Source organism: Gossypium hirsutum, chromosome A04, assembly GCF_007990345.1.
Source record: "Gossypium hirsutum isolate 1008001.06 chromosome A04, Gossypium_hirsutum_v2.1, whole genome shotgun sequence".
Lineage (NCBI taxonomy): Eukaryota > Viridiplantae > Streptophyta > Magnoliopsida > Malvales > Malvaceae > Gossypium > Gossypium hirsutum.
This window is the reverse complement of record NC_053427.1, coordinates 9,614,983-9,627,566: the sequence shown is the minus strand read 5'-3', so window position 1 is coordinate 9,627,566 and position 12,584 is coordinate 9,614,983. Positions and strand designations below refer to the sequence as shown.

General features: G+C 31.9%; 2 protein-coding genes across 3 annotated transcripts; both read left to right on the top strand.

Annotated features, from left to right (window-relative positions):
- The first annotated feature begins 4,611 nt into the window (after positions 1-4,611).
- Positions 4,612-7,838, top strand: LOC107948783 (cold-responsive protein kinase 1). Of its 2 annotated transcripts, none has more exons than XM_016883430.2 (7): positions 4,612-4,837; positions 5,448-5,573; positions 5,718-5,833; positions 5,934-6,144; positions 6,219-6,456; positions 6,625-6,775; positions 7,261-7,838. In XM_016883430.2, the coding sequence occupies exons 2-7, from the start codon at positions 5,501-5,503 to the stop codon at positions 7,627-7,629; spliced, it is 1,158 nt and encodes a 385-aa protein (XP_016738919.1). In that variant the 5' UTR covers positions 4,612-4,837; positions 5,448-5,500; the 3' UTR covers positions 7,630-7,838. The 2 variants fall into 2 exon arrangements, with proteins under 2 accessions (XP_016738919.1, XP_016738920.1); XM_016883431.2 differs by having other exon boundaries at positions 4,623-4,837; positions 5,467-5,573.
- A 1,987-nt stretch (positions 7,839-9,825) lies between these two features.
- LOC107948782 (multiple organellar RNA editing factor 8, chloroplastic/mitochondrial) lies at positions 9,826-12,584 on the top strand. Its single transcript, XM_016883429.2, has 4 exons — positions 9,826-10,341; positions 11,353-11,450; positions 11,551-11,616; positions 11,699-12,584. The coding sequence occupies exons 1-4, from the start codon at positions 9,911-9,913 to the stop codon at positions 12,364-12,366; spliced, it is 1,263 nt and encodes a 420-aa protein (XP_016738918.1). The 5' UTR covers positions 9,826-9,910; the 3' UTR covers positions 12,367-12,584.

The window sequence follows — 12,584 nt, the reverse complement described above, 5'->3', positions numbered from 1 at the left end:
TTCACCCAAATCTATTTTATCCTTCAAAGTTTTATAACTTTAAGGTGGTAATGAAAATAATACGATTTGAATCCATGTTAAGCAGTGTATCAGAAACTGTTGTAATTTCTATGATTAGATGGAATCAAGTAGGGATCTTAACCTCCAAATGGTAAATTATTATTGTAGTCCATTTGAAGTTTTTAAAATTATAAATTAATTTAAAAAATAAAAATAAGATGAAGGAATTGGCATAGGTAGATTTGGATGGTTGGATTTAAATGGTATAGGTTTGGAGTGATAAAGTAAAAAAGAGAAAAGGAAGATTCAATAATGACAGCTAATTAGAAGGTTGATTGCTAAACAAAAGCATGCAGATTTCACCTAAGAAAGCAATAGGCATTGGGAATTAAGATTTCAAAGTCAAAGTTATGAGCAATCAACTAAGCCTTTATTCTCTATAACTGAAGAGTTTTGAGGATTGATTCCAAAGTCAAGAAAAGGGAATTATTTTGGATTCATCCTATAATTATGTGTACGGATTTGCATTTCTTTTATACTAAAATAATGACCTAATTGGAAAATTCAACACACATTATAATTATACACAATGATTAATCCACATAGGAGAGGGTTTGAAAGGTTGAAATTTTACTGCTGTAATTTCTTTCTCCAATTTGTAATATTTACCAAAATTTTTTTATTTATGGGTTTTCTTTGTTGGTAATGGAAAAAAAAATATTTTCAAAAGATTTTCTGTTGAGGAAAAATCTTTTACTATTTTTAAAAACTAACATTGCTATTTTATTATTTTACCCCCTTCAAAAGGCAAACAACTTTCCTCATTTTCTTTTCTTTGGAATTTTGTTGTTTTTCTAAATTAAATTAAAGAGATATTTTGTCTAGGAGATTGGGTTTTAAGCGGGATCTTGTGTGTGATCCCTCCTATCTTTCTTGGAAATTAAATCTAGTGTGGTTTAGCTAATTTTTTTCCAATTTATTTCTCGGTCTTATTTCTTGATTCTTTTCGAGAAGAACAATACTAATTGTGTTTCATCTTCTTTATCCGAGGCTTCTAAGGCCATGATTCTTTTATGGCATAATGATTATTTCATTTATTTATGCTCTGTTTCTTTGTTCTGTCAATACTAACGATTTTATTTTGCAGTAATATACTTTCAAAATTCTTAATATGGGTGGGATGGTAATTTCAAAATTTAAACCCTAATGTTTAAACTTAAATATTGTGAATTTGGATTCTTGCAAATACTTGATTTGTTTTTTTTTTGTATAATTTTTGTGATAAATAAAAGAAACAAAGTTAAATCAAATTAATTGCTCAAAAGTGGCACTCGCTTTATTTTGTTGTAGAACCACTGAAACTTGATTGGGTGCAACATTGAAAACCTGTAAGTTTGGCTTCCATGCTAAAATAAGATTAGCCAATTGATTTGCAATTATGTTACATTCTCTAGGCACATATCTTATCCACCACCGTCCTTCAAATCTCATAATCCATTGAATCCTTCTTAGCATTGTAATACCTGAATCCTCCAATCCATTATCAGTCAAGGCCTGGACCACATCTGGATTATCTGTTTGAATTATGGCCCATTTATAACTTTTATTTAACAGAACGAGAAGTCCATCCAGAGTACCTTAAAGTTCAGCCTCAAAAAGTGTACATCTACTCAGATATTAATTAAATCCCAAGATCCAATTTCTAAACTGATCACGTAACACATAAACAGCAAAAGCATTTCCTGTGATTCTAGCCACTGCACCATTAATAAATAAATGAACCCACTACTCAAGAGGTCGTTTGATAGCTAAAATTGTGGCCATTGTTCTTATATTCATTCTGGCTTAATTCATATTGTTGAGCCCAACTAATAGAAATTTTAACAATTTCAATTGTCGACTAAATAACATTCTGAAAGATGAAAAAATTACTATTCTTTCAGATGCACCAAATGATTAATACAAAAAGACACGACCAGATAATGCCACATTCTTGCAACTTCATGTGACAACAAAGGTTAGAATATAACCGCACCTAAAAAGTCCCAGAAAAAACCTGTGTTATTGATCGGTTAGGACCACATGCATCCAGCTTCCTTTGCCGTTGGAAAGTCCCGAAGCACATGCATTTTTTTTTTGTATTTAGGTAGTATAATTTTGAAAATGTTCGAATTTGGATCTTCTAATTACTATTAGTTGCAGATTGAGAGTAGAAGTGGATATTAACTTTTGGATAATTCATATATGTTTTACTTTTACTTTTGTGGATAACAAAATCGGATTTAGATATCTAAATTCATTATTTGCTTTTAAAATTTTTTATTTAAAAACATTTTTATACTTACTATATGTAGTTATTTAACAGATTCAAATTCAAAACAGATTGTAATACTTAAATTTAGTGATAACTTTTGTTTAATATGCAATTATATATATGAACCTTGATTTTATGCAAATTTATACATGAAATTTTGATTTGATCAAGTTCTCACAAATTATTAACATAATTATTGATGTAACATTATTTTATGTTTATATATGTTGATTGAATCAAAATTATAATTTCACGCATATATTTGAACCACAATCAAAGTTTCATGCATATAATTGCATTAAATTAAAGTTCATATATACAATTACACATTAAACCAAATATCATATATAATTTTGAGATTTGTCCCTTAAATTTAATGTGAACAATAAATAAACTAAAATTAAAATTTTACATATTTCTAAACCTTTGAAACGTCCACTCTTTTTTTTTTTTTGACCAATTGAAACGTCCACTCTTATATCTACATATATACAGAGAGAGAGAGAAAGGATTGTATGAAACTGTAATTTCATGTCATTCCAAATTAGATTTTTTTCTCTTGATTTTCAGTTTTTTTCCTACTAAAAAAATTTAAATTCAACAAAAAAACTGCTAAAAATCAGAAGGAAAAATCTAATTTGTCATTCTCCTATTGAAAATGAATAAAGATGATATAAAATCAAAGTTTCATACAATCCCTTTTATATATATATATATATATCATATTTCATGTTTTCTTTTTTTATTAATGATGTAAATATAAATATAATAAAAAATAGTAATATATACAAAATTATAAAGACGAATATAGAACGAGTATTAAATATATGCAACAAAAATGAGAAAAGTTATAGAAGTAACTTCAAAAAGTGCAAGCTATGAAGGAAATTACTTGGAATTTAATCAGATAGTACACCTGACAACAATGCTAAGCCACCTTTGCTTTTTGAGTTGAAATTTTATAAATATATTTGTTATTATATTTAATAATTAAAATATATTGAATTATTTTACATTTACTTTTAATTTTAAAAGAATTTATAAATAATAAAAGTAAAGAATTAAAATGATAACTGAAAACAATATAATTTTTAAAAATAAGTAAAAATAGTATATTAAGAATAATTATTATTTTTATTAAATCAAATAAAATTTTAAAATTTTAAAAAAAAATCTCCTCTTTAGATAGAATTTGAAAAAGGAAATCGAGTAACTGAAATTCCCTCTTTAAAATTTATTTCTACAAAGCTTTCGCTTAAACACACCTTTAGAGTGTTTTGGTTGAAGAATTTTAAATCTTTTGAGATTTTTTTTTGAACGGTTTGATTATATTTATTTTTTTCTTTCAAAATGTTAGCATTTGTAATTACGCTTTTTAGATAAATAATTAATTTAAGAAAAAAACATATTATTGAAATTTTACAAATTAAATATTAATTATAAAACAAAAAGAATTAAATTAAAATAAACAAAATTATAAACAGTTTTAATAAAATAAAATTTTAAAAATATATATTAGAATTAAATAAAAATAAATTTTGAATAAATAAAATAAAAATATGAAAAATTTTAAAAACTACCTTTTTAGCTAGAATTTAAAAAAAGAAAATTGAGCTATGATTTTATAATATATTTACACAAATAAATAAATTTATTATGATTCGATTCAATACGATATTTTAAAATTTTAAAATTTTATATTAAAAAGAAATTGACTTTACCTAACTCCACTAATAAAAATAAATTATAAACAATAAATTAAAAATAAACAATAAATAAAATTGCCATCTCCACTCCGCATGCTGGTCTTGTCAAAGGAGAGAGAAGCCTTAATTGACTTGACTTTTCCTTCCCAGTTTTTCTAGCACACATCTTTAACTTCACGTGGGAATTGGACTCCATTTCTCATTTCTCTTTTTTATTTTATTTTATTTTTTCTACAATTTGATAACCTCTAATGTTCAAATCAAAGTGGAAAACAGATGTCAATAACATTTAAATAAAAAAAAGTTATTAGAATTTATATATTTAGTCCTTTAACTTTTCACATTATAAAATTCATGTCCAACTGATGTTACATTGTTATCAAGTGAGGTTTTTTTTTATTTACACAAGCAAAATTAACAAAAAAAAGGTGTTAACAATTGGAGCTGAATTTTAAAATCTAAAAAAGTAAGAAATAAAATCCTGATCATAATAGTATATTGACTAAATTCTAAATTTGTAAAGAGTGTAGGGACTTAACCTTAAAAAAATAATAGGACAAATAAAATGACGTGATAAATTGCATACGTGATAAGTATTCAAAGAAATTTGAGGGAAGAAACAGATAATTATATAAAACCGTTGGGTGGTGTTGGACTGGTCTTCTTTTTTAGCTTATTAATTGTCTATAATCGTCCACTTAAACCTGTAATAACGACTGCTGGAAGACTAGAATTTACTGCACACTTCATAGCTCTTCAATTATACACGGTTCTAAGGTTGTTGGAGTCTTTGTTGCAACTTTCCAAAGCATTTGAGGTTAGTTTCCAATCTGGGTTTTGTTTGGTTTTCAAGAAAATACAGGAAAAATAATGAGAATTTTTTTTGATTTATCAGATCTCTTTTTTTCGTCACGGTTTGCTTGGGATTTGGATATATTCAAAAAAAGTAGTGTACTTGATGGAATTTTGGATGCTTTATCTCTTCTTCCTTGCTTGTTTTCTTGGATTCTTTGTGCCACAAAAAAATATGTTTCATGGATTTAAATTTTCTCTTTTTTTCGCAAAACGGAGGCAAAATGAAGGTTTTCGCTTTTGCCTTTTCTGGGTGTCATAAATCAGATTATAATTTCTTGATGTGCTAAGATACTATAGAAAATGAGAACAATTTTTCTTGATCTGCCCCTTTGACCTTTCAACTTTCAGGCAAAGTTGGCATTTTTCCAAAATTAATAGCTAATACATTTGGACGTTTAATTTGTGATCTTGTTGAAGTAATTGTACTCACAATCATCTTTTGTTCTATTTTAGAAGCTAATCTATGGTATGTTTTGTTCTATGGGATATGTTAATTAGGGTAACAGTGTACACCTTTTTTATGTTCATGGAAGATGATGTTTCTTATTTGATGCTTTACGTTGGCCTCACAGGATTTTCGTCTGTGTGAAGGCATTTGATTATTCGAACTGAGGAGCAGCTGGTGATGACTTGTTTCTCATTTTTATTTTCGAGAAAGAAAACTTTCTCAGCTGAACAAACAATAGAAATAGATGAAGGTATGCTGCTTACTTGACTTATTGTTCTCTCTTCATTTTCGAACCAACAATCCTAAGAAAACGGCTCATGGGGCTATAAAACTCCGTCCCCTGTCGTAGAAAATGCTTTCTTATAAGTTTCTAATTGCATACTCATTGGCACAGAGGTTTCGGGTATTCAGAACACTAAACTGTTTCCTTACAAGGAGCTGAAAATGGCAACCGGAAATTTTCATCATTCCAATAAAATTGGTGAGGGAGGTTTCGGTGTTGTCTATAAGGTGAATGGAATCTGTTTGAATATTTTTGAAACACTGCTTCGATAAATGCTTGCATGCGAAACTAATCCTGTTTTTTTACGATAATTTTTGTAATGAACAGGGAACTTTCAGAGATGGTACCATGGGTGCTATAAAGGTGCTGGCAGCGGACTCAAAGCAAGGGGTACGAGAGTTCTTGACGGAAATAAATGTGATTGCGGAAATAGAGCATGAAAACCTGGTTGAGTTGTGCGGTTGTTGTGTGGAAGGAAACCATAGGATTTTGGTCTATGGCTATCTCGAGAATAACAGCCTTGCGCAAACACTTCTCGGTAATTACTTCTATTCTTGTTTGTGTTTAATATCCGCTTGAACATTAATAACCTGAAGCCTCTTTACCTTTTAGGTGGAGGGCATAGCAGTATGCAATTCAGCTGGGAAGCAAGGCGTAACATTTGCATCGGTGTTGCAAAGGGGCTTGCATTCCTTCACGAGGAAGTTCAACCACATATTATTCACAGAGACATAAAAGCAAGCAATATTCTCCTCGATAAAAATCTCAATCCTAAAATTTCAGATTTTGGCCTGGCAAAGCTTTTCCCTGACAACATGACCCACATAAGTACACGTGTTGCTGGAACAACGTGAGTTCTTACATTGCTCTATATACTTGTGAGTTCTGTATTTCGTTCTTAGTGAATTGAGTTGGTGTTACGGAGTACATGATTCAAGCTCTGCATAGTTTATTTACTGATCTACCGAATTTCCTTTTCAGTTTAATTCATTCGTGTATCCTTATGTGGTTTGTGTAGAGGTTATCTAGCACCGGAGTATGCTATAAGAGGCCAGTTGACGAGGAAAGCGGATATTTATAGTTTTGGCGTTTTGCTGTTGGAAATTGTTAGCGGTAGATGTAACACAAACAGAAGATTGCCTTTGTCAGAGCAATACCTTCTTGAGAGGGTATGAATTTCTTCTATGTTTTGTCTTCTTGTCGCTTTCATTTCTACCTTAATTCAAGTCTCTATGTATTTTCCACAAACTAATAGCTGAATTGTCTCTTAGTGTGGAGAAACTGGAGAGATAGTAGCCCACACGGGACATACATATTAAATCTCTGTTGGCCTACAGCTTAGCTTTTAGCTTAAACAAACATTAATAACTACACTAAATACTATTCGAAACAGAAGTTTCAAGCATGTACAATGAGAAAACTTTAAATCTTTAGGTTTTTGAATTCCACATTTACATTGGCATTCTATGTTGTTGGATCTCAAATGGTGGAGTCACATGATCCGATGTCAGATGGTGGAGTCACGTGATTTTGATCCAATCTTTTAGGTCAATCTCCACTTAGCTAAGTCACTAAGCTTATCGTGTTTGGATTTTGTTATTCGGTGTTACAACATGATTTTGAGATTCGTTGCTAAATAGATTTACAACTGCAGGCATGGAACAAGTATGAGTCCAGAGAACTAGTGGAACTAATTGATACATCAATAAGCGGCGAGTATGATGAAGAAGAAGCTCAGAAATTTCTAAAGATTGGTTTACTTTGCACCCAAGACATTCCGAAATTCCGACCATCCATGTCTCAAGTGGTGAAGATGCTAATGGGAGAAGAAGCTGTGAATGACGAGAATATATCGAGACCTGGCCTTCTTTCGGAATTCACAGAACTCAGAGGCCAAAAAGATAAGTCCGGCTTGATATCTGAAGGCACAGGCAAAGGGGGGAATTCATCTTCGTCATCAGAAAATGTCACAACATCGTATGCTACAATGACATTCAATTCAATATTCGACCGAAGCAATTAGGTTGTTCTATTCTCGTTTTGGTACTCTTTAGGAATAATTTTTGAAATTTTTTCTTCCTGATGTTATCGAAGTAACAGTTCAGGTTTCAGGTTTTGCTTAGCCACATTATACCTTGTTCATCTTTCCTGTTTTGTGAGACTAGCAATGCTGTAAATTTATGTAAATTGTAATCATTTGTGCCTTAATATTTTGATTCTTTTTTGAGTTCAGTCATTGCTCACACTTCTTTCATTGTTCTGAACATTTGTAAGGATCAATCTCTTCACTGTTCAACCAGTTTTTTTTTTCAATTAAGGCTTTATTTTAATTATTTTTTTAATGATTTTACATTGATTGATTGCCATTGATTTTAACCGTGTCACTACATTAAGAGCAGAAGCTGAAACCAACCCGGAAGTTGGTTCATCAATCAAGATAATAGCAGGGCCGTAAACCAGATCGACTCCAACGATACTCGGCGCCTTTCTCCACCAGAAATGCCGTTGCCTAATCCCCAACCAATCCTGGAACCTGCAACCTGATCCAAACCCAAGCTGTAAGACAAGTTTCTAGTTTCTAATCTGAAAGGAGCTTTCCAGCGGGTGGTAACCAATGACTTCACTAGCAATTCCATTGAGGGAAACAAATGCGGAAGTTGAGAGGAAAAACTGGGAATTCCCGAGTTAATGTGAAGACAGGAAATAGAAAGAGAGGAAGTTGACATCCTTGAACAAGCAAAAACAAGAAATGAATGAATTTAGCCTGTTTGAGGTCATTGGGCTTGACTTGGATTTGGTGGGGATTGGACAGTTCGCAACCAACCCAAAGAAAAGATGACAAAAGAAATGAAACAAAAATCAGAGGGATGAATATTGGTTGCCTCACCCAATCATTCCTGCTTTTCACAGCTAAAATTAAGGTTGGTGGAAGAAAGCTGGAAAAATTGGCTACATACTAAGAAATTTCACTTTGGGTTTGGGGCATGTAATCCCAATTTGGTCATGAAATTAAAACTCAAATTATTAAATCTCATATGAAAAAATTATAAAGCCCTAAAATATTTTAATATGCGTCGTTTGGTTATTACATATGTATTATAATAATTAGATATAAAATAAAAAATAATTATTATAAATTTAAATTTAAAATTAAAAAAATAACTCTTTAAAAATATGTACATTTGTATTTTGATTTATATTATTGTTATACTATATTTCATGTAACCTTTTTAATTAATTTAGGGTAAACTATACTAATATTCACTTAACTATTAGTAGGCTTCTTTTTTTAATCACCCAATTATGAAAGCTTATTAAATGATCATCCAAATATTCGATTTTTTCTTCATTGGTCATCGACGGTTAAAAATCACTAATGAAAAGATGCCATGGCAACTTTTAAAATTAACATAATAACAACTTTGACCCTAAAAATTTATACATTGTGTTAATTTAGTCTTAATTCTAAAAAAATCTCAATGTTTACCGTTGTGTAATTTGATCTTTTTGCAATTTTTTTCTTTGTGATTCTTTCACTTAGAAAGCTAAAAGAAAAACAAATTTATTAGCTAAACTTAATATAAATATACAAAAAAAAACCAAAACCCAAAATCATAATTTTCACTTTTTTTTTTCTTGATACTTCAGTTCTCCACCATTGGTTGAGCACTAACGATTGAGATGACTTGGTCTATATCGATTCACACTTCACCGATTTTATAATATTTGCACTTGAATCGTTTGGCATTAGTTTAGTTTAGTTGAGTTGTTCTTGTTATTGTTGTTGTTATTACAGTCTCTGGCAAACTCAGAGAACCTCGTTACTCGTTTAACTTTTTTTTTTTAGAAAATAGATATTTGTTTTTACTTCTAATTTACAAAGTATATTGAATGATATTTCCATATAACAAATAGGTAATGAGTAAACATTGATGGTTAAATTTTTAAAATTTAAGATTAAATTAATAAATGTGCACATATCGAGAGCTAAATTTATTATTATATTAATTTTAAAAGCTGTCACATCATCTTCTCGTTAGTTATTTAACAGTCGGTGATTAAAAAGAAAAAGTTGAATAATTGGATGACTATTTTGTAATTTTTCATAGTTGAGGGACTAAAATTGAAACTCACTAATAGTGGATGACTAGTAATGAAGTTTACCCTTAATTTTAAAGTATGATATCTTCAAAATATCAAAAATTACATATTTGTCCTTCTTTTCTTTAAAAGCCCTTCCAAAACCCTATTTACTATTTCAATTTCCTTTCGGTTCCTCTCATCATCGTAGCGGCTTTCCACAAATGGCGACCCAATCCCTCTCTCGCTATCTCCTCTCCAAACCCAAATCCCTAACCTCCTTCCTCTTCCCTTCATGCCGCCCTTTCTCTTCCTTTTCCCCTGCCGCCGCCGCTTCCCCCGTCAAAACCCTAATAACCTCATCGCCATCCCCTTCCCTCTCTTTCCTCCGTCGTCTCCGTGCCCCACTTTGCTACTCGCTACTCCTGCGCGACTCACTTTCCCCCACTATCAAATCGTTCTCCACTCGAGCAGCCAGGTCCTCCCTCAATGACCCGAATCCTAACTACTCGAATCGGCCCCCGAAGGAGACAATATTGCTCGACGGCTGTGATTTTGAGCATTGGCTCGTTGTGGTGGAGCCCCCTAAAGAGGATGCTACTAGGGATGAAATTATTGATAGTTATATCAAAACCCTAGCTCAAGTAGTGGGCAGGTAACTTGTTGTTGTTCGTTTATGATTGGTTTCTTTTTTGATTGTTTATCTTATATTAAGCTGAGTAGTTTAATTGTTTGCAATAAACTAACAAATTTTGATGGAAAAATTATTGATTTTGTGTATATGGCATTGGGATTTTTGTTTTATTTTACTCACTTTTAATCAGGTATTAATTTTTTAGGAAACGTAACCTTAAAATTCATGTTTTTTTTGCCTATTAATGAATGCTGAGGAAATTATTCGAATAAAGATAAAATATAGTTCGATTCCTATATTTTAGGGTAGCTTTTCCATGGGGAAAAAATGGGTTTATTGCTTTATTTTGAGATCTTACTTGGTATTGTTCTCTTCGAAGTTGGAAAGGAATGGAATGAAGAGAAACAATGTGTTGAATTCAATGTTTTGCAATTCTTTTACTTTGGCTCTGAATTCATATTTTCCATTGAGAAAATCATTTGGTTTTAGTTTGGTAGTGGTAATTTGTTTTAATAAAAGAAAATTTGTCCAAGATAACTTATTGTAAGTTGTTCTAATTGTTTCTTCTGTAATTTTTTATTTACAAATTACTTTTGTTTCATATACAGTGCTTGTCTTTATGTTTGAAATTTTCGGAATGGGGTGTTATTAGAGTATCTTCATGCTACACATGAACAGATAATTGTGTCATTGCTAACAGTTTTTGGTTAGCACAACTTCATATGATTCGGTAGAAGTATCTCTTCCTATTGAGTATTTCTGTCTTTGAAACAACTTTTTGCCACTCTTAGGTTTGCCATGTTGCATTCTGTGTGTTATATTATTAGTAGTAGCAAAATTTTTGCATTTTTAGCATGATGATAGTAACTTATCTCATTTCTGATCGAGATTCCAGTTTAGGAATGTTTTTCTCCGGATACTCGTTGCGGTTATCCCGTGACGGAACGTGTACATTACTTTTGTAATTATAATTTATCGAAATGTGTACATTACTTTTGTAATTACAGTTTATTTTCTGTGTCTTGTTAACAGTGAAGAGGAAGCTAGAATGAAAATTTATTCAGTTTCTACTCGGCATTATTATGCCTTTGGAGCCCTTGTTTCTGAAGAGCTTTCGTACAAGATCAAGGGTACATGTCTTTTTAAGTTATCAAGTTTTCTTGTCACTGCAAGTCTGTTTCGAGAAAAGCTTTTTGTGGATGTTCTTATAAAATTTTATTTTCTTCTCAGAACTTCCTGGAGTTCGTTGGGTTCTTCCAGATTCTTACTTGGACGTGAAGAATAAAGATTATGGAGGTATTTTTTACCATCTTTTTTTTTAAAACTTGAACAATTCTTTCATGGTGGGGGTTTTTGGTTTTATGCTATTGTTTTTCAGGTGAACCTTTCATTAATGGGCAAGCTGTGCCTTATGATCCCAAGTACCATGAGGAATGGGTGAGGAACAATGCACGAGCAAACGAAAGAAATAGACGTAATGACAGGCCTCGTAATTATGATAGATCAAGAAACTATGAGAGAAGAAGGGAAAACATGCAGCCTCCTCCAAACCAGGGTATGCAGAATGCTGCTCCTAATACAGCTGGAAATCCACCTCCTAACAACATGGGAGGAATGCCTTACAACAATAGGGGAGGTATGCCAGCCAACAATATGGGGGGAGGAATGCCGCCTCCTAACAATATGGGAGGAATGCCGCCGCGGAACAACATGGGAGGAGGAATGCCGCCTCCTAACAATATGGGAGGAATGCCACCGCGGAACAACATGGGAGGAGGAATGCCACCTTCTAACAATATGGGAGGAATGCCGCCTCCTAACAACATGGGAGGAGGAATGCCGCCTTCTAACAATATGGGAGGAATGCCGCCTCCTAACAACATGGGTGGGATGCCACCAGGTCCACCGAATCAAGGATGGTCTGGTAACATGGGTGGAAATGCTCAGAATTTCCAAAATCCTTACCAAGGTAATACACAGAACGTGCAATATCCGAATAACTATCCACCAAATATGGGCGGGCATGGTGGGAATTACCAGTCTTAGATATTTGTTTTATATGAATTGAAGGAAGACATTTTTAGGAATATTGTAGATAAAGAGAATATCTGTTGAGCTTGTGGCTATTAAAATGAATTGCTGTACTGCTGTGCATGTTTGCTAAGTTCATCAGTATATCTTCATAAGTACGAAATTTTGTCGTGTTGGATGGACTGCTGTTGATGTTTTCTAAATATATTATTATGATGATGATGTTGGTGTCA

What these genes read in the sequence shown, in the direction of transcription:
- LOC107948783 (XM_016883430.2), top strand. Translation starts at nt 5,501, where the DNA reads ATGACTTGTTTCTCATTTTTATTTTCGAGAAAGAAAACTTTCTCAGCT. An exon ending in ACACGTGTTGCTGGAACAAC is followed by an intron (nt 6,457 to 6,624) that starts GTGAGTTCTTAC and finishes TGGTTTGTGTAG; the next exon opens with AGGTTATCTAGCACCGGAGT. An exon ending in AGCAATACCTTCTTGAGAGG is followed by an intron (nt 6,776 to 7,260) that starts GTATGAATTTCT and finishes TTACAACTGCAG; the next exon opens with GCATGGAACAAGTATGAGTC.
- LOC107948782 (XM_016883429.2), top strand. Translation starts at nt 9,911, where the DNA reads ATGGCGACCCAATCCCTCTCTCGCTATCTCCTCTCCAAACCCAAATCC. An exon ending in CTAGCTCAAGTAGTGGGCAG is followed by an intron (nt 10,342 to 11,352) that starts GTAACTTGTTGT and finishes TCTTGTTAACAG; the next exon opens with TGAAGAGGAAGCTAGAATGA. An exon ending in GAAGAATAAAGATTATGGAG is followed by an intron (nt 11,617 to 11,698) that starts GTATTTTTTACC and finishes ATTGTTTTTCAG; the next exon opens with GTGAACCTTTCATTAATGGG.